Here is a 23,491-nt window from a genome sequence, read left to right as displayed (position 1 = left end):
TGATTAAACTAAATGATGTGCCAAATTTCTGTCCGCTCCTGTGCTAATTCCCTATTTTCCTCTTTCACTGTCACTGGTTTGCAGGCTTAACTCTGCATCATCTGAGCAAATCTGGAGACAGTAAAGAAAATCTTATGGCACTGAACATGTCTAAACAGAGGGATGCCAGAAAAGGATGATTTGGCAACGTCAGTTACACCAGAATAGAAGACAAAAAGGGCTTTGATAAGTCAAGTTAAAAGAAACTTTTTTTCAGTGATAGGAGGTTGGTACCAAAAGAACAAAAGACGATTACCAAAATAGCCAAATACAACTTTTCTTTTAATGCAGTGATTTGATGAGGATCTGGAATTCTTTGCTTGAAAGGGTGGTGGAAGCAGATGCAATCGGAACTTTCAAAAAGCAATGGGATCAATACTCGAAGGGGGAACACACAATGCTATGAAGACAGAGTAGGTAGGTGGAACTAATTAGATATCTATACCAAAGACCTGGCAACAATACAATAAGTTGAATGACCACACGTTCATTCTCTGACATGACACAATAAACATCCACCAAAGGATTAATTGGCCTAAAGGACACTACTTCATTTGGGATTAATTCGCTTGTCGTTTGAGAGGGCAGTGCACAAACTGCTCAAAATCAGTGATTGGCCTCTTTCCTTGCTACAACTTTTCTCTTGTTTTAGAGATCACCCTGAGTATTAAAGCCTCAGTATAGTTGGAGTCAAAGGTGCAAGATCAGTGCAGATGGCAACTTATTGCTCGGGGTCTCTAGTACTGCCAGAGTAGTTTAGGCGGCTGCTGAGTTTCCTTTACCCTGATGCTTCCAATGTTACTTTTGACCTTACGGTGCTAAGCTCCACAATAAAATACTCCAAAATAATATGCAACATTGTAGGTTGCCAGGTTGCACATCTCTTACCTGATTGGTCGTTTCTTGATGACTTCAATGTTAGTTCACAGGTCAACTCTGAAAAAGATAGCCAACAGTACAAATCAGTATGGAGAAGGTTCAACTCTTGCAGCCATTATGTGCACAGGGCTGGGAGGAGTTGGGGGGGGGGGGGGGTTAGAGAACGGGGTAAAAACAATGACTGCAGATGCTGGAAACCAGATTCTGGATTAGTGGTGCTGGAAGAGCACAGCAGTTCAGGCAGCATCCAAGTAGCTTCGAAATCGACATTTCGGGCAAAAGCCCGAACGGGGCGGGGGAAAACAGGAGAGGGATGGGATTTATTAAGTCAGCTGACCGAATGAATATCAAGAGGACAACATAATGAGCAGTATTCACAACTGAGGTTGTCTCTTCTGGCAGCTCATATTAAAGGTCTGGACCTGCAATGGGTACGGTTTTCCAAACGTTGGTTGTAAACTCCTGACTACTGTATCTCTAAAACCTTGGTGTGTGCTTGCAGAGGCTTCCCATCAAGTAGCATGGACTCAAACTTAAACTCCACCAAACAATGCCTGCTTTTCTTTTATAAAGATATAACTATGACTTCCTATACCATTTTGATTAAGGTTTGGAGGTGCCTATCAGTAATTTCAACAACAGAGTTTACAATGTGCTTTCATCATCAGCAATAAGGCAATGTTAAGTACTCAGGACAAAGAAAGACTCCACTTGCATTGCCTTCACAGAGACAGAGTAGACAGTGAGCTGTAGAACGAGCTCCATTGGGATCAGTGACTGGAAGTATAGTAAAGGAGACAATGAGTGAGGTCAGGTCGACATGATCCCACTCATTCCATGACACTGGCCCACCCAATCCACTTGGATTGATGAACATGTGAATGATAACGGACAACAAAGGACCTATTGAGCCACCCAGCTAGCCCTGGACCATGTGATTTCTTGTGACTCACTAAATGTTTTGAATTGGTGAAAGGTGGAAGCCTGAGAGAGTGAAGTTCTGTATTCCTCCACCTAGTGCAAAATACAGGTAAGTGGGTCACTTGATACTTAGAATTTCAGTGGTTTTCAAGCAAGCATTCCCCATGGCTTCTGGAAGGAGGTCAGTCCTTATTCTGAGATGATGGATTACTGCGTTTGCGGCACATGACCTTCTGGCACAACTTGGCATGTGCCAGAACAGCAGATCTCAGTTGGGGAGCTTAGACTGACTCTAGGTGCTACTGGGATATTTTGACCTCCTCAATTCACCCCATACTGATGGGTGAGCCCAATGACCGAATGCTCACTATCAAGCCTCATTCAGGAGAACTGACCATGCACAAGATATATAGGGATGCACTCAGCAGCTAGCACACACTTCTGAATTATAAGGTGGTAAGTTCAAGTCCCACATCAAAGCTGGAGCACAAAATTCTGAAGGAGGGCACTATCCAATGGGGTAATAGTGAGTTATTTCACTAGCATGTGGTCTTTCAGACAAGATAGCAACCACGATCCTTTCTGACCTTTCGGGTGAATGTCAAACAATCCTATGGGTGCTATTTCAAAGGGAGTTTATTCCTGCCAATATTTATTCCTCAGTCATGATCACTGAAGATAGCTTATCTGATTATATTCTTGTTTGTGGGAGAGTGTTGTATGCAAATTGGCTGTCCTTGTTGTGGTATCATGTGCATGTACCTTTAAGAGGGCATGTAGAGTTATGGAGTCATACAGCACAGGAACAGACCCTTTGGTCCGACTAGTCCATGCTGAACATAATCCCAAACTAAACTAGCCCCACCTGCCTGCTCCGGGCCCAAATTCCTCCAAACCTTTCCTATTCATGTGTCTATCCAAACATCTTTTAAACATTGTAATTGTGCCTGCATTCACCACTTCCTCTGGAAGTTCATTCCATACTTGAATCACCCTCTGTCTTTACTAAATTTCTCTCCTCTAACCTCAAAAATGTACCCGATAGTCTTGAAATCCCCCAACCCAGGGAAAAGACAACTGCCAGTTTCTCTATCTGTACCTCTCCTTATTTTATAAGCTTCTGTCAGGTTCCCTCCCAACCTCCTATGCACCAGTGAAAAAGTCCCAGCCTTTCTTTATAACTGAAACCTCCCATACTGGGCAACATTGTGGTATATCTGTCCTGAACCCTCTCCAGCTTAATAATAATATCCTTCCTGTAACTGGGCGACCAGAACTGGACACAATATTCCAGAAGAGTGTCCAGCACAACCTCAACATGTCCCAACTCCTACACTCAAATGTCTGAGCAAAGAAGGCAAGCATGCCAAATGCCTTTTTAACCACCCTGTCTATATGTGATGCAAACTTCAAAAAATGAAGTACCTGCACGCAGCTTAAACTACCATCAATCACTCTCCGGGTATGACAAGCCTATACCCAAAGAGCTATCACTCTGGAGTAGGGGGGGATAAACATCTAATTACCCCATTACACGTTTTAAGACTTAGTTATTCACCTTTCACTTAAAAGCTGCTCAAACTTTCTACCGTGTTGGTTCAGAGTAGGGAACGGTCAGATTCCTGATCTCCTGGGATTGCTCCTCATAATGTGGAGTGTATTTAAACAACAGAAAGTGCTGAGGGTTGGTCTTTCCCCACCAAAGTGAGAATGCTGATTGGCATCCTGCAACTGGCTGAGGCAATGTTCCTACAAAGATTTAAGGTGGCACTTTGTTGAAAATCACATCTTGAACATCAGAATTGCTCATGGGTTGCATGGGGAATGTCGGAAACACCATGGACTGACAGGGACCGAGACCTGGGGGATTTCTTTGGAGAGCTTCAGGAGCTCAGAGTCAGGCTTACTTGAGGGCTGTATGCTGGCATCGTGTGACGAAAAATGACAGGATGTGGTTTTACCTGGTGGCCTGTACCGACCCTCTGAAGTGGGTGGTTAATGGAAGCTGGAGGGGCAACAGGAAGCCCACCAGCACTGGGGAAGCAGCAGGCTGTCCATTCAGGCGACTAAGAGGGAGGGAACCACAGGATGGCCTGCAGCTGAACTCAGGCAGGCACAGAAGGTGCCTAGGACTGCCTGGAGAGCTGACTCTCAAGTCTGTTGCCAGCAGATCACCTCCAGGCCAGGCCATTGGTCCCAGATGTCTCTGACAATAGGCTTCATAGTGCTATAAGAAGCCACTTGTGGATAAGTAGCCCTGCTTTACCCCCATCTCCAGAGGCACTGGATGGTGCTAGGAAACTGCCAACAAGGTCATGCCCATATCCCTCTGTATTTGCTTCCACTGGAAGCTAACACTGGAAGCTTCCAGTCCTTCAGCAAAACAGCTGATATCAATAGTGCTACTGTGGACAGTGGTCCTGTTAGAGGTGGGTACTTATTCTCCAAAAACAGGAATGAATCAACAATTTCTGCAGCGTGGGGAGAGGGCATTCAGCCCACTGAATCCTTCAAAGAGCATCCCACCCAGACCCCTATCCTATCCCCGTAACCCCACATTTCCCCATGGCTAATCCACCTAGTCTGCATAGCCCTAGACACTATGAGCAATTTAGCACGGCCAATCCACCAAACTGCACATCTTTAGACTGAAACCATGCAGACATGGGGAGAATGTGCAAACTCCACACAGTCAGTCATTTGAGGCTGGAACTGAACCTGGACCCGGGCACTGTGAAGCAGCAGTGCTAACCGCTAAAGAACAACGTTGCATATAATTTCTTTGTCTTATATTGGAGTTGCAATGTTTTTCCCCCCCATTTGCTTGCTCGATGGAATGGACCTCCTCTCACTAATACCCATCCTCTACATTCTCCCTTGGGAAGTGGAGACAGTGAATCAAATCCAAACGCAGCAGAAAGTCTGCATAGGAGCAATAGCTGGACACAGGAAGGCAGCAAACATCTGCCATACAGCATAAATCTTCATCGCATTATCGGGACACCAATATCATTTCTGTCAGACAGAATTCTGGAACACCTGCTTTGAACTTGTGCATCCAAAATCTTTGTTCCATCTTTGACCCCACCTCAGCACTCCTACAGACTTGAACGATTCCCACTCTTGCACAATAAGAGAAAAAGCAACAAAACAACTGGTGGAAGTTTCAGATTTAAGATTGTATCACAATACGCATATCATATTACAACCACATTCCTGATGAAGGACTTATGCCTGAAACATCGATTCTCCTGCTCCTCAGATGGTGCCTGACCTGCTGTGCTTTTCCAGCACATAACTCTTGACTCTGATCTCCAGCATCTGCAGTTCTCACTTTCTACAAACAGGAATAGGGCAATTATAGCACGACCAGTTTACTTAGACAATTTCTATGATAATACACAAGAATTTTTAATTGAAATAAAGTGGTTCAATAAATGTCTTTGGACTGACAACTCAATCACACCTCTATATCGAGATTCAAATATCTCCTGGCTGCTACTCCTAGAAAACTGAAGGGTATTCTGATAGGAGTTCTGTGACATTTGAATAATCACACCTCAACTTTCTTGGAATAAGAACTCATCTTGTTTATTCTGCAGGCTGACACCACACTAGTTCAGACAGGTTCTCTGAAACCCTATGTTAGCCCTAGTCTAGCTGTGAAAAAGGAACCCACTGAAAGACTTAAACATAACGTGAGTTCCTAGTTCTAACTTCTAACAGTGTAAATACATAATATACAATACAAGCTTCCTCTAATTCCTGATGAGTAATACCTGTGACCATGCTGCTCCTTTAACAAGGTTGTCCTAGGTTTTTTTTAAAAATGTTATACGAGGCAGAGTTGCCGAGATGTCTGGGTTTATCGATTTGAAAAGGCTTTCAAGATTTTTTTTAAAAATCACTTGTTCAATGAAAGGCGAATGGCTAGTTCTCCCACCTCAGATTTTCTCTGGTTTGGGCTTGGTTTTAGCAAGCAGTCAGCTTTTGAGGCTGCTAGACCAAGAAACAGCTCCATGGAAGAAGGTTTTCCATGCTGAGTCCCTCTGCCATCTCTCTCTCTCTCTCTCTCTCCCTGTATCACCCTGTGTTTGATTTTATCTTTTTTGCCAAGGGGTGTTTATGGCGATTATTGCAGGAATTTGGAACAGCATCATCAAATTGGGATAGTCCATTGGGTGTTTGGATCAGTTAAGTTATTCTGTTCTCTTTTGTTTGTATTTCATTCAGTAGTCTGTAAATAAATTCTGTTTTGTTTAAAACTAAGTGGTTGGGCCAGCTGCATCTCTCCTGGAATATCCTGCTTAAAACAACTAGAAAAGTTAAGAGTCTGGGATACTTTCTTAGAATGTTTTGAGGGGAGTCTGGCTTGGTCCATAACATACCACAGTATATTAATGGGTTGACTCAAAATGTGTTTACGATGTTGAGTATTTGAATAGAGTGTTAAAGTCATTCATCTTGTTCCTGCAAACGTAGTCTCCTCTGACTTTGTAGCTGTGTTCGTTATCTTGATATATTCCAATGCTGGAGTTCTAGTTTTGGAGAACAAGAAGGATTGTTTCAATAGCACCTCAATACTGTTTCCTGAATTTTAATGTTGTAATAATAATGATTGTCAAATAATTTTAAAATAGTAATGCAGATTAATCAGGCCATAAAGAAATGTAAACAGAGCAAGGGGCTCATTTCTAGAGAAACACAACTGAAAAGTGAAGATATGTTAAATTGGAATGGAACCTTGGTCCAATCACACATACTGCCCACAGTTCTGGTCTCTATATTATGAAAAAGAATTTATGAGGCACTGAAGATGCAAAAAAAAAGACTTACAGGGATGATGCCAGAATTGAGAAATTATAATAATCAAGAAAAATTGAAGTAGTGGAGACAGTTTCCTTTGGAAGAGAGAAGGTCAAGGGGTGACCTATTAACTGGTTCAATAAGGCAAACAGACAGAATACTGCTACATTTTGAAGCCTTCAAAACTAGGCGGTATAAATATAGCTATGTCACAAACAAAATGAATTCAGAAGAATCGTCTTTGTCCAGAGGGCACTTGCAAAGTGGAACATACTAATTCAAGGAGGTAATTGAAATACATAAAAAAGTTGAAATAGTCTTTCCAGATCATAGGGCTGCTTTCTTATGAGAGAGAAAGATGACTGGTGGTAGATTAACCTGAGGGTCACCACGGCACAAGGTTGAAGAGGAGAGTACTTCAGCTGGGGCAGGAATAGCAAGGATGCTTTGAAAGAGAAACTAGAGCACATAGCTTTCTAATCTTATAGAAGGCTTGCTGATAGTGAGAGATGGGGCTCATGTGGAGGATTAATAAACAGATAATTGGACCTGTACCTGCACTGCAATTGTGCAGTGCCTCATCATGTTCTCACAGAGTTACGCTTTATATCTGTTATGTAAACAAAAATCAATCACACATCTCTATCTTGTGTGGTGAATTGCTAATTAATTGAATATTGGGGGTGTAATTGAGGAAGACACTGGAGAACTCCCTACTCAATATGTTATTGGCTGACATGTAATGGTGGAATCCAAAGCTTAGCATAAATTTCATACTATTTGGCACCTTCTGCTGCCACCTCCACCTTCACTCTCTCCTCCCACCCAGAATTCTTTAGTGCAATAAAGAAAGAAAAGGCAGACGCTTTGATATCACCTGTTTCACGACTACCAGATGTCACAAAACACTCCACAGCCAATGAAGCATATGTGAAGGGTAGTCACTGTTGTAACGTAGAAAACACAGCAGCGAATTTGCACACAGTAAGTTCCCTCTTACAGCACTGCGGCTGAGATCAGATAATCTGTTTTTTCGGTGATGTTGATTGAGGAATAAGAATTGGCCAGGCGATTCTCTTTTTATTTACTCATGGGATGTGGGCAGCTTTAGCCAGGCTAGCTGTTATTGCCCATCCCTAATTGCCAGAGGGCAGTTAAGAGTCAACCACATCGCTGTGGGTCTGGAGTCATATTGTAGGCCAGCCCAGGTAAGGATGGCAGACTTCCTTCCCTAAAAGGGCATTAGTGAACCAGATTGGTTTTTCCAACAATCGACAATGGATTTGCGGTCATTACTAGTCTCTTAATTCCAGTCTTTTATTAAATTCAAATTGCATCATCTGCCATGGTGGGATTTGAACCCAGATCTCTAGAACATTTGCTGAGTTTCTAGATTAATATTTGAGTAATAATACCACTAAAGGATAATTCCCCTACTCTTCTCTGCAACAACACCATAACATCTTTTGCATCCTGACAATTAGGGAGATGGGGATTTATCTGACATTGTATCTGAACGACAGCATCTCTGACAGTGCTGCACTCCCTCAGTACTACACTGGCGAGATAGTTTTGATTTTTGTGCTTGCAATGGGAATTAAAAGCAGCATGTAATGATTCTGACTCTGGAGAGGCACAGCTGACACCCATGATAAAATCCAAACCATCATACAAATGAGAACTAATATTAACGTAGGAAAACAGTTGGTCATATTTCACAAATGTGCAGAAAAGATGTTTATCATTATGTGGATATTTCCCCAGAGGCTGACAGAAAGCTTTTATGAATCATGTACTGTTCCTAGTTCCCTATGAGCTGAGCTACTTACAAGGTTCCCTTACACAACCCAACACTTCCCTTAAGTGTGCAGTTTTAAAATTTATTATGCAAGCTCTATTGATTCAAGAAAAAAACAAACATAAATCCTGTGGGTCCAATGAAACAGCAGTTAAAGTTTCTGAGAATTGAATGTGGATTCAGTTCTATATTACCATTTAGCCTTGAGTCATTCCACAGAATCCCTGCATTGGTGAAGTGAACTCCCACATAGTTTTTATTGCAAAAGACTGTACACAGCTCACATTTACCCTTGAACAACAAACACTTCTTTTAACTTCACTACTGAAGCAGAATTCTATTTTCCTTCTTTTGTCTAGGAGGGGTCTCATCGCACATTATATGTATGTACCAGCAACATCCCAGAAGTTGAAGGCATGTGGTGTTAGTAGGAATGTATCTGCAGAAGGAGATAGCTAGGGGATTGACAAAACTGGAGTAGTCAATAGACCTTCCTTCAATTGGTGGAAATATATACATATATGTCCTCGTGATCTGCCTTTGAACCACTTTGCTGGTTGGGCCTATTTTTAGGCTTCTGACAAAGCTACTACAAAATGAAACTCAGAGTCTGGCAAAGTGCAAATCCTTGAATTTCCCCCTCTTTCCCTTCCTGGATAAGGACTCAGGCCAGCAGCAAGTTGCCACCAGCAATTCAACTTTGGTATCCATATATTTGGAACCCTTAGCAAAACTCAAGTTAAATATTTACCTCTCTACAGCCCCAGGTTTGTCAAATCCTATCATTGACAGAACAACACAGTATTAGTTCTGACTGATGGAATTGTGCATCAGCCAGTGAGGAGACTTCAGTTTGTTAACGGTGCCAATGAGGTCAACTCTATTACTAAGCTGAAAGCCCAGGCTGATCAGTAGACAACACAGTCGCAATCAGATGATAGACAGCTAGCTTTTGCACATTATGGCACAAACTATGACCAAAAACTGTGGGAGGTCAGTAAAACTGATAGAAGAGAAAAAATGGTTTAACTTTTGAGTTGTGGTATTTGGTTCAGGAGGAAGCAGTAATTTTCAAAAAGGAATTGGATCTCTACTTAAAAAGGCAAAAGGTTCAGAGCTTTGGGGAGAGTGTGGGTGAAACTGGACCATTTGGATAGCTTTTATAATGCCAGTACTAAAACGATGGTCGAATGACCTCCTGGTATACTGGATGATTCTACTGTACCAATAGGTCATTTTCAGTGGGTTGAGGAAATGGGACGGTCGGTGTAGGTTTGGGAACCATCAGGTAGACAGCAGAGGGAAAAGTCAGAGGAGCAGTAGGTAAATGACAGAAGGGGAATTGGGCTAAATTACTAACTCTCTTGGATAGATGCGATGGACCAATCCTGGGCCTCCACACAGGATTCCAGACTTTCCTGATTCTAATCCCTATGTGCTGCTTTTTGGAGCATCAACACATAGGGAGCAGGTTACTTGCCTAATATTTTACATAGAGCCAGAGTTGAGGCACTGGGGCGAGTGAAGGAAAGGAAAATTTGAGAGTCAGGAGAAATAAATGCACACACATCTAAAATCATTCTGCATATTGAGTTGAGACAACATGTAGATTGTGGGGATTTAAGAGAAGATTTGTAGCTCAGGTTGTGGATCAGTTACCCGATAAGCACGGTCCACTGATTCCTGCACAACAGACCTAAACAGGAAGACACGACATGCCCAGAGACTCTAGTCACCCTACCATACGTCAAAGACATTTCAGAGATGACCACCATGCTAATCCGACTCCTCGGCATCTTGGTAGCCCACAAACCTACTTCCACACTAAAACAACTACTGATGAATTTAAAGGACCTCATACCCACAGTCAGCAGAACGAATGTAGTATGCAAAATACCCTGCAAGGACTGCAACAAACATTACACTGGACAAACAGGCAGGAAAATAGCCACTAGGATGCATGAGCACCAACTAGCCACAAAAAAAAAGACCAACTATCACTAATATCCATACACACAGATAAAGAGGGACACCAGTTTGACAGTACATCCATCCTGGGACAGGCTAAACTAAGACACGTACAGGAATTCCCAGAGGCCTTGTACTCAAACTGGAACTCCATGAACAATCATATAGACTTGGACCCCATTTACCAACCTCTCAGAAACAGAACCGGAAATGGTACCACCCACAACAGACCAAGGCACATAAATCACAAGCGGGACAGCCATCAACGCTTCATCGGAGGCTCACTGATGTTACCTAGCATGGTGACAAAACGTCTGAAAATAAAACCCACCAGCTCAGCAAGCAAATTGACAACCTGTGGGGGGATTTAATTTTAATTTTTCTGTGCAGTGAGATACATCATTGGCACTGAAACTGAAAATAAAAAGGCTCACAACAGAGAATTTTTTTTTAAATGTGCACACGTTAGCCTCTGTTGCACAGATACTAGCTAGAGAACAAAAGGATGCTGTAAGCGTTGTGTTCCGATAAATCAGGAACAGTTGCTCATCAAGTATTTATGTTGATACCAAAACCGCCTCTTCCCCAATTTACTGTAGGATTTGAAAAGATCATTGAAGATCTTCCAAAAAGGGTAAGGGGTCTCCAGCCATTCGTCATTCCTGGCAGATTGTCATGAATGGTTTTGATGATGGAGGGTCGTTGCGGGACATTAAGGAGAGTGTTGCATGGTGTACATTAGATGGTTTGGACTGGCTGCACCACACAGTCTGGGTGGAGTCTTATGCTCCCAGACAACGTAATTCCAGCAGACAGACCAACAGTGATCACAGAAGCTGCCTGATAAGCAGAACATCTAGAGGCTGGGTCACCTATCGGAGATGCAAGACAGAACTCAGACCAGTTTTGTGCCACTGTAAACCCCACATCACCAACTGAAGATTAGACACAAATAAAAAGCAGAGGAAGATCTGTATTTAAATAGTACATATAGCAATGTTAGGATGCCCCAAAGCACATAAAAATGTACTTGAATGACATTAATATTGTGGCAAATTGGTAATGTCTCTAGACTAGGGATCAGTACTGCATGTTCTGGATACGTGGATTCAAATCCTTCCATGGCAGAGGGAACAAAGAGCCAGTTTAATGGTGACAATCTAACCACTATCGGATTGCCGTTTAAAAAAAAATCCCATCTTGTTCACAGATGTCCTTGAGGGAAGGAAATCTGTTGTCTTTAACTGGTCTGGCCTACATGTGACTCCAGACTCTCAGTAATATGGCTGACAATGAACTGCCCTCTGACTAAGTAGGGATGAACAATTAATCTTGACCTGACCAGTGACACCCACATTCTTTAAACAAATAAACAAAAATTATAGTGTAGGAAATGTGGCATGCTAATTTTATCAGAGCAACTTCCCACAAAAACAATGCGATTAGATAATCTGGCATCAATTCGAGGATAAATCTTGGCCAGGAATTATGCCCACTTGCACGATTAGCCCAATCTTGGCGTAATCTCTCATTCAAGTAATGGCACTTCTGATAACGCAGTGCTCCTTTCAGCACTGCACTGGAGTGTCAAGTCTACAATTGTTCTTGTATCAGGTCCATTGAGTGGAACTTGAACCTTTAGATTCAAAGTGTTACCAACTGACACCGGATAAAAATTGAACAGTTCAGGTGATGTGATATTATATTTGAAATACTATGGATTCAGAGAGTTCAACCAAGTTAGTTCCTGAAGTGGATTGAAACAAAGGTTGTCCTGAAGTCATACAAATGCCAATATTTTCAGAGCAGTTTTGAGGGGACCCCACGCAAATGAAGGAAAAACTAAGTAAGTTCTGCTCCATATGATCACTCTTCAGTGAATTTATTTTAGTAGAATATGCCTGCTTGTCTGATAATGACCAGATTGGACTTGTTTGTGATCTCCTAACAGCCTGCAACTACTCAAATGATTAAATTTACAAATGACCACTAAACACGAGACTGCAGAATGCTGCACGCAGTTTATCAGAACTAAAGGACACTCCAAATAAGCATCTTGCATTTAAATAAATCACTCTGCCTTACTAATTTCGGTTTGCTCTGCCATTTTTTTTCTAGAAATTATTTCGGATTTCTCAGAGAAATGAGCTCAATTTCTAGTCAGACATGTTTCATTGAGACACTTAATTTGTTTTCAACAGGAATCCAGTGAGTCACTATACCCAATGTGTCCTATTTGCAGTTTGCTTATTTGATCAGCTTTATAACCTCCTCCACATCCAGCAATGTATCTCTGTGAGTACATCTATAACATACTGACAGGAACTCCTCAACATTTTCACCAGAAGATCTCGGTCTTATCCCAAAATAGCAACAACTTATTGTTTGAGTTCTCTTTGTTGAGTTTAAAAAAAACAAGAGAAGTTCCACAGACACTGACAATTCCTTCCACATTTGACAGAAATTTATTTGTACCTCTACCAATGTCATTTACTGTATCCATTGCAGCCGATGTAGTCTCCTCTACATCGGGGAGACAGGACGCCTTCTTGCAGATCGTTTCAGAGAACATCTCTGGGACACCCGCACCAACCAACCCCACTGCCCCGTGGTTGAACACTTCAACTCCCCCTCCCACGCCATCAAGGACATGCAGGTCCTGGGTCCCCTCCATCACCAAATCATTACCACCCAACACCTGGAGAAAGTACGCCTCATATTCCGCCTTGGGACCCTGCAACCACAATGGATCAATGTGGATTTCAACAGCTTCCTCATTTCCCACCCCCATTATCCCAGTCCCGAGCCTCCAACTCGGCACCGTCCTCCTGACCTGTCCATCACCTTTCCCATCCATCTGCTCCACCCCCCCGACCTATCACCTTCTCCCTCACCTTCACCTATCTATCGCTTTCTCAGCTACCTTGCCCCCCACCCCCACTCCCATCCACTTATCTCTCAGCCCCCAGCCCACAAGCCTCACTCCTGATGAAGGGCTCATGCCTGAAACGTTGATTCTTCAGCTCCTCAGATGCTGCCTGACCTGCTGTGCTTTTCCAGCACCACACTCTCGACTCTGACAATTACCTGATCGGTCTAACCTTGATCATCAGTGAAATGAAGGGAAGTGTCACTTACTCATCAATAACCCGCTTGGGGTGCTCAGTTTGGGTTCCACCAGGGCCACTCTGCTCCTAATCTCATCACAGCTGAATTCAAGAAGTGAGGTGACTATGACTGTTCTTGAGGTCAAGGCTATGTTTGACTGGGTGTGGCATCAAGGCACCCGAGCAAGATTGCAGTCAATGGGAATCAGGGGGAAAACTCTCTGCTGGTTGTCGTCATAGCCAGCATGTAAGGGATTGTAACTGGATATCTCTGCAGGGGTTCCTCAGGGTAGTTTCCTTGGTCTAATCATCTTCAACTACTTCATTTGTTCTCCATCAGGTCAAAAATGAGATGTTGACTGTGGCTGCATAAAGTTCAGCATCATTTGCAACTCCTCAGATACTGAAGCAGTCCATGTTTAAATGCAGCAAGACCTGAACAATATCTGGGCTTGATTCAAAAAGTACCAGGAAACATACCTGTCACACAAGAGCCAGGACATAACCATCTCCAACATGAGAGGATCCAATCATTGTCTCTTGGCATTAATATTACCGAATTCTCCCAACACCACCCTCCTGGGGGGGTTACCATTGATCAGAAAGTAAACTGAACCAGCCATATCAATACTGTGGCTACAAGAGCTGGTTGGAGGCTAAGGAATCCTGTAACTTAACAGAGGCTTCCCCAAAGCCTTTCCACCATCTCCAAGGCATAGGTCAGGAGTGTAATGGAATACTCCCCACTTGTGGGCGGCACGGTGGCACAGTGGTTAGCACTGCTGCCTCACAGCGCCAGAGACCCGGGTTCAATTCCCGCCTCAGGTGACTGACTGTGTGGAGTTTGCACGTTCTCCCCGTGTCTGCGTGGGTTTCCTCCGGGTGCTCCGGTTTCCTCCCACAGTCCAAAGATGTGCAGGTCAGGTGAATTGGCCATGCTAAATTGCCCATAGTGTTAGGTAAGGGGTAAATGTAGGGGTATGGTGTGGGTTGTGCTTCGGCGGGGCGATGTGGACTTGTTGGGCCGAAGGGCCTGTTTCCACACTGTAAGTAATCTAATCTAATCTAGTCTGGATGACTGCAGCTCTAACAGCCCTCAAGGATCTTGATGCCAACCAGGACAAAGCAGGCCAATTGACTGGCACTCCATCAACTGCCTTTATATATTCACTCTCTCCACCTTCAAAGCACAGTGGCACCATTTGTATGCCAACTACAAGATACCCTGCCAATACTCACCAAACCTTTTCTGAGAGCACCGTCCAACCCATGGCCTCTACCATGATCATCAGGAAGGACAAGAACAACAGATATATGGGAACACCAGTATGACCTGCAAGTTTTCCTTCAAGCCACTCACCATCCTGATTTGAAACTATATCATTTGGTTCTTTCACTGTTGCTGGGTCACAATTCTGGAATCCCTTCCTATCAGTACAGTGGTGTATTTACTCCCCATGGATTGAATCTCCTCAAGGGCACACTGGAGATTGCAAATATGCTCACATCACGTGAACGAATAAAAGATAATAAATGTCAAGACACAGAAGAACAAAACATCAGAAGGATGACCCAAAGAGTTTTAAAGTGGGTTTTATTTAAGCAAGAGGGGTGAGATGAATGAAATGTATAAATTTTGGGTTCAATAAAGAAGATGCACAAAAGGACAAAAGCATAGCAACGCCCCATATAGATGCTGCAGAGGGTTACTGGGTAAAGGAGGGGTGATATCATGAAGGGATTTAAACTTGATGAGAATTTTAAGTTTAAAGCTTTGCATGGACAGCAAGGTCATGGTGAGCTGGGGTAATGTCGGCTAGGGTCCAGGAGGAAGAAGTTTAGACAGGTTGATGTTAATGGATGAGAGACTGACCAGGCACCACTGGAATGTACAAGTCAGAAGTAAAACATGCATGTGCGAGGGTTCCATAGCAGATTGGTGGAGTCCCACAATGGAGCAGAAATGGAAGTGGCTTGCCTCTGTGATGAAGGCAATATGGCTTCCTTCCTCTCCATGCATGACAATTGATCCACTGGCAGTGGTGGCTGGGTGAGTGAACCAGAAAGGAGGAGGTTGGCGAGGTAGGGCACCCTGTGGACACACTGGGCAAGACAGCTGATAGGTGACAATTATAGGACAGCTTGGGTTAGGGTTAGGAGGCCAGATGGTAGCTTCAATGGGCACACTGAAGCAGACCAAGAGGGGAACTGAAAGTCCCTGTGTCAGGATATCAGCCGTGGTTGCAGGCCACTGTCGGGACTGAAGGAAGAACTGGAAAGGTTGTTGCTAGGAAGAGGAGCAGTGGAGAAAAGAAAAGAAAAGATCAGGAGAGCAAAACATAAAATGACTATTATCTGGATATAGCAGCCAAAATAAGTGTAAAAATACTTAAGCCCATAAAACTACTGATAGATCAATCTCCTCCCACTCCACCCCTATCTGGAGGTTGGGGGGAGTGAGCATGAGACAAAAACATTACTTCAATCATGAAACATGTTTTTCACAACCAAGAGACCATTATATTCCAGTCTTCCCACAACATCTTTCTATTCTCAAATATGTTTGATAAACTCCCAAGTACAGTAATCATAGATCTAAACTAAAATATAATTAGAAATATAAGAAAATTACATGTGCTTCAACTGATTGCACTTTGGCAAAAAGAATAAAAGCATGGACTACTTTCTAAATGGTGAGAAACTTAATAAAGCCAAAGCACAAAGGGATCTGGGAGTGCTAGTCGAGGACTCTCTAAAGGTAAACATGCAGGTTGAGTCTGTGATTAAGAAAGCGAATGCAATGTTGTCTCTTATCTCAAGAGGGTTGGAATATAAAAGCAGAGATGTACTACTAAGATTTTATAAAGCTCTGGTTAGGCCCCATTTGGAGTACTGTGTCCAGTTTTGGTCCCCACACCTCAGGAAGGACATACTGGCACTGGAACGTGTCCAGCGGAGATTCACACGGATGATCCCTGGAATGACAGGTCTAGCATATGAGGAACGGCTGAGGATACTGGGATTGTATTCGTTGGAGTTTAGAAGATTAAGGGGAGATCTAATAGAGACGTACAAAATAATACATGGCTTTGAAAAGGTGGATGCTAGAAAATTGTTTCTGTTAGGCGAGGAGACTAGGACCCGTGGACACAGCCTTAGAATTAGAGGGGGTCATTTCAGAACGGAAATGCGGAGACATTTCTTCAGCCAGAGAGTGGTGGGCCTGTGGAATTCATTGCCACGGAGTGCAGTGGAAGCCGGGACGCTAAATGTGTTCAAGGCCGAGATTGATAGGTTCTTGTTGTCTAGAGGAATTAAGGGCTACGGGGAGAACGCTGGCAAGTGGAGCTGAAATGCGCATCAGCCATGATTGAATGGCAGAGTGGACTCGATGGGCCGAATGGCCTTACTTCCACTCCTATGTCTTATGGATTGGTGCTTAGAGACTATTGTTTAATATTCAGGCAATAATGATAAAAATTGAAGCAGAAGTGACCAGGGGTAAATTCTTAAATGGCCTGTGAGAAAAATAAAGGGAGAGTCACTAATCCTTAATAAACACGAATAACTTATTGAAATCAGAGATCCCATTCTGCCCCGATACATTATTATGTTCTGTCTCCATCTCCTTTGTTTATAAATAGAGATCCTTTGGCCAATCATTAGTGACAAAAACAGAGATTTAGCCTTTAGCTATTTGGATGCCAAGCTCTGGACGTCCCTTTCCTCTACCTCACTACCATACTTAAAGTATCTCGTTAAAACCATCCCTTTAACCAAGTTTCTGGTCATTATATTTTTTAAATATAATGCTCCCATGAAATGCCTTGGAGCAATCCAATATGTTCAAGGTGCTATACGAATGTTGTCATTTAATGCATGCAATCCAGTACCTCCTTGTGGTCCTCAGTATTTCACTGAGAAGAGAGTGGTTTATGTGGAGTGCCGGCACTCGGTATTACAGCTCTGATTCAGCATTACCACATTCTCCTTGGCTACATTCCTGCACTGTACAGTACGGATTGAATTTCAATCAATAGCTTACTGGCAGCTGACCTAATGCTTTAAGTTCCTCTCAAACCTCATTGTACCTTGAGAATTCAGTGACTTTGAAAATCTGGTGTGCTGGAGAGAGAGAGCACGACAGAAAGAAAGAGAGAGAGAAAGAAAGAGACAGAGAGAGAGAGAGAAAGAGACAGAGACCAGCAGGTTCTGTCATTTCTACAGCAGCTACACTGGGGAACTCACTGAGACAGCAGCGGGTTACAAAAAGCTCTTTTGCTTCCAGGGCATGAGGCAGGCAATCGTCCTCGGCCGCTTGGTGAAAGTCATGTGTGTGGCAGTACATTATCTGGTCACCTCTTAGGTTTCTAGTCTAGACTAACGGGGGTAAAGAGTGATATTGTCTGTCTCCATTTCCAATTGCTGAGACTCAGTTCCATGATGGATCATACCATATATTCCCAGCAATTTCCAGTCTCCTTCAGACTCTGAAACAATTGGGGCAACGTAGAAAGTTGAAAAGTGGGCAGTCTAGACGGAGACCCTTTCAGATCGCACACTAGGAAACAAGAATTTGCTTGGGAAAGGATGTCTGCATCCCCCACCCCAGCGTCACATTTCCTCCTCAAGCCTCAGTGAATAGTCACACATAGCTGTTAGAGAACCGCAAGAGGTTGTTCAGCCCATCATGTCAGTACTGGCTTTCTGAACGAGCATTGCATCTCATGACACTCCGTCTCCACCTCCTCCAACCTCTTGACCAGAAAGGAAGAACGTGTTTGGTTAATATTCCAAATCCCTCTTCGGTGCCTCAGTGGAACCTGCCTCCACCACACTCTCAGCAACACAGTCCAGATCTTAACCACTCATTATGCGACAAGGCTTCTCCTCATGTCTTCGTTGTGTGACAATACTATGGCTTTAAGAGGAGTATTTTGTTCTGGATTATTTTTATGAGGAAAGGGTGAGAGAGAGAGAGATGTCGAACAGGCGACGAAAGCTATAAGAGTTGACAGTTTGTTAGTCTTGGTTTCCTTTTAAGTTGGAATGATAGAAGCAGCCTGAATGGGTGGGTCAAGCTCCCATAGAACTAGGATTTTTAGTTTTAATTTTCAGTAGCAGCAGTTGCTACGGTCTTGAAGCAGGGGTTTGGAAGCTGCACTACATCTTTCCCTGCTACACTCTCTCGCAGAGTTTTCTTGTGATTTTTTTTTCCCTCCTGGACTGGAGAATTGCCTGTGAAACAATCTAGTTTACTGAATTTGCCTTTGTCAAGGGTGTGTTTATAGCATATTACTATATTGTGAGCTGAAAATGTGTTGCTGGAAAAGCGCAGCAGGTCAGGCAGCATCCAAGGAGCAGGAGAATCGACGTTTCGGGCATGAGCCCTGAAGAAGGGCTCATGCCCGAAACGTCGATTCTCCTGCTCCATGGATGCTGCCTGACCTGCTGCGCTTTTCCAGCAACACATTTTCAGCTCTGATCTCCAGCATCTGCAGTCCTCACTTTCTGCTGTTACTATATTGTAACAATTACGGTTAGTAGTTAAATAATCTACTATTCTGTTAAGTTTTCCAAGAGAGTTAAGTTTTTCCAGTTTCTTCTTTCTTTTGTTGTATTTGAACTATTGTGTATGAATAAAGCGTGTTTTGTTTCAAATCTGGTAGTTTAACCAATCCAATTGCATCCAGAATACATCGCCTGGCACTTGCCTTTAAAATAAGAGAAAGTTTAGGTTTAGGCTATCTTCTCTTGTACATTTTGAGGAAATCTGGTCTGATCCATAACTGGCAAAAGAAGCAATTGTTATCTTAATGCTTTCCCTCTTTTGATCATTCTGTCAGTGGAAACAGTTCCTCTTGACCTACTCAATCCAGGCCCCTTCTTCTCAACTTTCCATTCTTCAAGCACAACAGTTCCATCTTCTATCCATCCACATAGCTGAGTTAAATGAATTAGTGAAAGTATTAAAGGACTAGACAAACGTTACTAAGCACGAGAGATCATGTACAAAATACAAGGCTTATTTGAAGACCGGAGGAACATGCACATATGTAGAAACTCAGCAGGTCAGGCAGCACCTGTAGGAAGAAAGCAGAGTTAACATTTCAAGTCAGTGACCCTGTTCTGAGAAAGAGTCACTGAACTTGAAACTGTTTTCTTCCCACAGATGATGCCAGAACTGCTGAGTTTCTCCAGCATTTATTTTATTTCAGATCGTCAGCATCCACAGTTCTTTGTTTTATTGAATGCATTCATGCAGCACTTTCACAACTTAAGTATTTAAAATATGGAAGTATCTGTGAAAACAGTCATTGTTTTAATGTGGGAGACACAGCTTGTAATTTGTGCACAGCAAGCTCTCACTAAAAGCTGGCCTATTGGTGTCAATGTAACCACTGTGGATTGTTGTAAAAACCCATATGGTTCACTAATGTTCTTATGCGAAGGAAATCTGCCATCTTTACCTGGGTCTGGCCTAATGGTGACTACAGACCCACAGCAATGCGGGTGACTATTAACAGTCTTCTAGGTAATCAGAAATGGACAATGAACGCTGGCCTTGAGAATGGGTTGCTGGAAAAGCACAGCAGCTCAGGCGGCATCCGAGGAGCAGGTAAATCGACGTTTCGAGCAAAAACTCTTCATAGGAATGGCTTTTGCCATCCTGAAGAAGGGCTTTTGCTGGAAACATCAATTCTCCTGCTCTCCGGATGCTTCCTGACCTACTGTGCTCTGCAGCACAACACTCCCAACTCTACTCCAGCATCTGCAGTCCTCACTTTTGCCTAGTAAACGCTGGCTTAGCCAGCAACACCCAGTTCCTATGAATGAATGACAAAAAAAGGAAGACAGGGCCTTGATTTCACACCTCGTCCTTAAGACAGTACAATACCCTGACGTTACTGAACTGAAGTTCCAGGAGTGGATTCTGACTCAGAGGTGAGATTGCAACAATGGAGTCATGGCTTAAGTGAAGGGTCTGATTTTGAAATTGTATTGAACCTCCTCACCTGATCTAATGGCCAGCAATGAAGTTTGCTTTAGTTTTGATAGAAACACAATGCTACTATGCCCTTCACACCTGACAAGATAACACGACTCTTATTCATTAACACTGTGCCTCAACTGGACATTCTTATCTCTAAAAGGGTATGTGGGCATCTTTGGATTAGCAACTGCACCCCTATTAACAACTATTTTTGGACCTTTGAGCCATAGTATGGGCATCTGAACTGGGTGAGTCTCAAGAAGGTCTACTCCAGTATTGTTCATCAAGTGATGTGACTCAGGAGGATTTGCAGTCTACCTGATGAGCACTGTTCAACTGATAATGGCAAAGGGCTCAGCAAATAGTTCAATGTGTTGACTTTTCCTGTGTTAACATTATGGTAATAAAGTCTCAGGTTGCATTAGGAACAAGAGTGGAAGAACAATTAGATGCTGACTGACTGAGGATGGAATGTTGAGCCTGTGCAACCCTTCAGCTAGATCACTAGAACTATGCCCTACCGCTCCATATTCTCAGATTCCTGTAACCAACAAAAGCTAATCGACCTCAGTCTTGAAATTGTCCAGTTGTCCTCAGACATTTAGAATCATGGACAGAATTCCAGACTTCCTCTGTACACTGTGTGGGGAAAAATGGTTTGTGATTCTTCTCCTGAATTTTGAGATTACATCACCTTGTTCTTCATCTCCCTCCCCTTGCATTAGTAGAAATTTTAAAAGACATTTACACTGCCGAATCCGCTGAACAATTTTGGTATCCTGTGTTTGCCAGATGCAGAAATACATTAAATAGATCATGTATCTTTTCGCATTCTTTCGCAAATACACATTTTTGACCACTAACTATTCCATTGGTATATTAAATTGGGTTACAGTGTACTTTTAGGTTGGATGATTAGATTTTGACTATGTATAACGGAAGGCTAAAGCTACTTAAGCAACAGGAATAAATCAAAATAGTTTTTTTTAAAATGAATAGTGGTTATTCTCACTTGATTTCAGACTTTAATCCTTAACTCAAAAGTTGAAGCCTCCTTTACAGGTAAAACGTGCATTGGTATGGCACGTTTCACTGCCTAAGGATGTTCCAAGAGCTTTGTAGCTGATCCTAATCCGATAAAACATTTGGTGACAGAAGCTCAGAGTCGTAGAGTCATACAGCACAGAAACAGACCCTTCCATCCAACCAGTCCATGCTGAACATAATCCCAAACTAAATTAGTCCCACCTGTTTACTCCAGGCCCATATCACCTCCAAACTTTTCTTGTTCATGTACTTATCTAAGTGTCTTTTAGATGTTGTAACAGAATCCACCATTTCCTCAGGTCATTCATTCCACATGCAAACCACTCTCTATGTAAAAAAATGTGGTCCTCATGTCCTTTGTAAATCTCTCTCCCCTCACCTTGAAAATGTGCCCCATTCTATAAAAGCCCCCACCCTAGGGAAAAGACAAATACCATTAACCTTATCAATACCCCTCAGGATTTTATAAACCTCTATATGGTCGCCTCTCAACTTTCTATGCTGCAGTGAAAAAAATTCCCAGTCTATCCAACCTTTCTTTATAACAGAAACTTTCCATACCCAACAACACCCTGGTAAATCTCATCTGAATACTTGGATGAATATCTGCAATGAGTTATTTGTCCGGCTGATTTTGAACCTGCGCACAGCATTTGGTCAGAACAGCCATCTTTATATCCTGCAGGGTTTAACCAGTGAAACAAATAGCTCATTTGTCTAACAGTTTAAGTGACATACATTTTCTTCATCAAGTAACACCTTTGATTAAAGGTACAAGATATCCTGAAGGAATCGGATTGACAAAATTTTAAAAAAAGCTATTTGTAGTTGTTTAACAATGCAATGTTCATGTTGACTGAAGAGACCAGGGTCAAGTAACCAAGAGAAGATCTCAGAAGTCCAGTGAGCCGTGGGAAAGAAGACTGACACATGTTGGATAAGTGTATTGTGCCAGGCCTCAACTAGAGAAATGGTAAGTATTAATATTAATTGTGCAATAAAGCTTCTGCCCGTTTGCATTCTAAATCAGTGATACTCCTCTTTGCCAATAATGTTATTCCTTGACAAGAATTTTCTTACCGTAGCTGGCATTTCCAAATGCCTGCAGAGGGAGAAAGTGAGGACTGTAGATGCTGGAGATCAGAGTCGAGTGTGTGGTGCTGGAAGAGCACAGCAGGTCAGGCAGCATCCAAGGAGCAGGACCATTCTCCTGTTCCTTTGATGCTGCCTGACCTGTTGTGCTTCTCCAGCACCACAAATCCCTGCACAGCACCAGGTATACCACTTACAAGCAGGTTATTCTAATATCATAGGTATTTTTAAAGAAAAAAAGCATGTTATAAGAATGTCTCCACCTTAAAATATATATGTTGGTAATTAAGTTTTAAAAAGCCTGTTCAAGATGGAAGCCACAGCCAGCTAAGACTGTTACACTAGATTATTTCAAAACCTATTGAAATGTGTTACCTCAGTCTTAAGTTAGAAAATGAAAACATTTGTAATTTACTCTGGGCGTCTGGCATGCAAACAGCTCACCCTGTTCCCAACAAATACCAAAGTAGGAGCCATTCAAATTGAACAGATAAAGGATCCGGAAAGCTGTTTGCCTCAGCTAAACTGTGACGGATGAGTTTAGCTTCAGAACATGGGCTAATCAGCCTTCACAGTTAGAAAAGTGAGTCCACGGTCTGGGGCAGGCATTTCTGTTGATTGAAATTGCATGAAAATAGATCGTCCACCCAACTGGTGCATTGAGTCTCCGAAAGGCCTCTGTGAGAACCACTGAGGACAAGGGAAAGGCTGAATACTGCTATATTGAAGGAAGGTCACGCAGTACAAAACTGTCAAAACCACAGAATTGGTGGAGAACAAAGCAGCCTCCTTTCCGTCCCAAAGTCTGCTGACCGGCTTGAGTCCACTGGTGCAAGAAAT

General features: G+C 42.8%; 1 protein-coding gene across 3 annotated transcripts in view; it reads right to left on the bottom strand.

The window, feature by feature from the left end:
- Nucleotides 1-23,491, bottom strand: part of ccdc92ba (coiled-coil domain containing 92Ba) — an 88,596-nt gene that overhangs the window by 42,771 nt on the left and 22,334 nt on the right. For all 3 annotated transcript variants that reach the window (XM_072589843.1, XM_072589844.1, XM_072589845.1), the window contains exon 3: nucleotides 928-975. In XM_072589843.1, the coding sequence (XP_072445944.1) occupies nucleotides 928-975 (48 nt within the window). The remainder of the gene's footprint in view (nucleotides 1-927; nucleotides 976-23,491) is intronic.

This window comes from Chiloscyllium punctatum, chromosome 19 (genome assembly GCF_047496795.1).
Source record: "Chiloscyllium punctatum isolate Juve2018m chromosome 19, sChiPun1.3, whole genome shotgun sequence".
Classification (NCBI taxonomy): Eukaryota; Metazoa; Chordata; class Chondrichthyes; order Orectolobiformes; family Hemiscylliidae; genus Chiloscyllium; species Chiloscyllium punctatum.
This window is presented reverse-complemented; position numbering and strand designations above follow the sequence as displayed.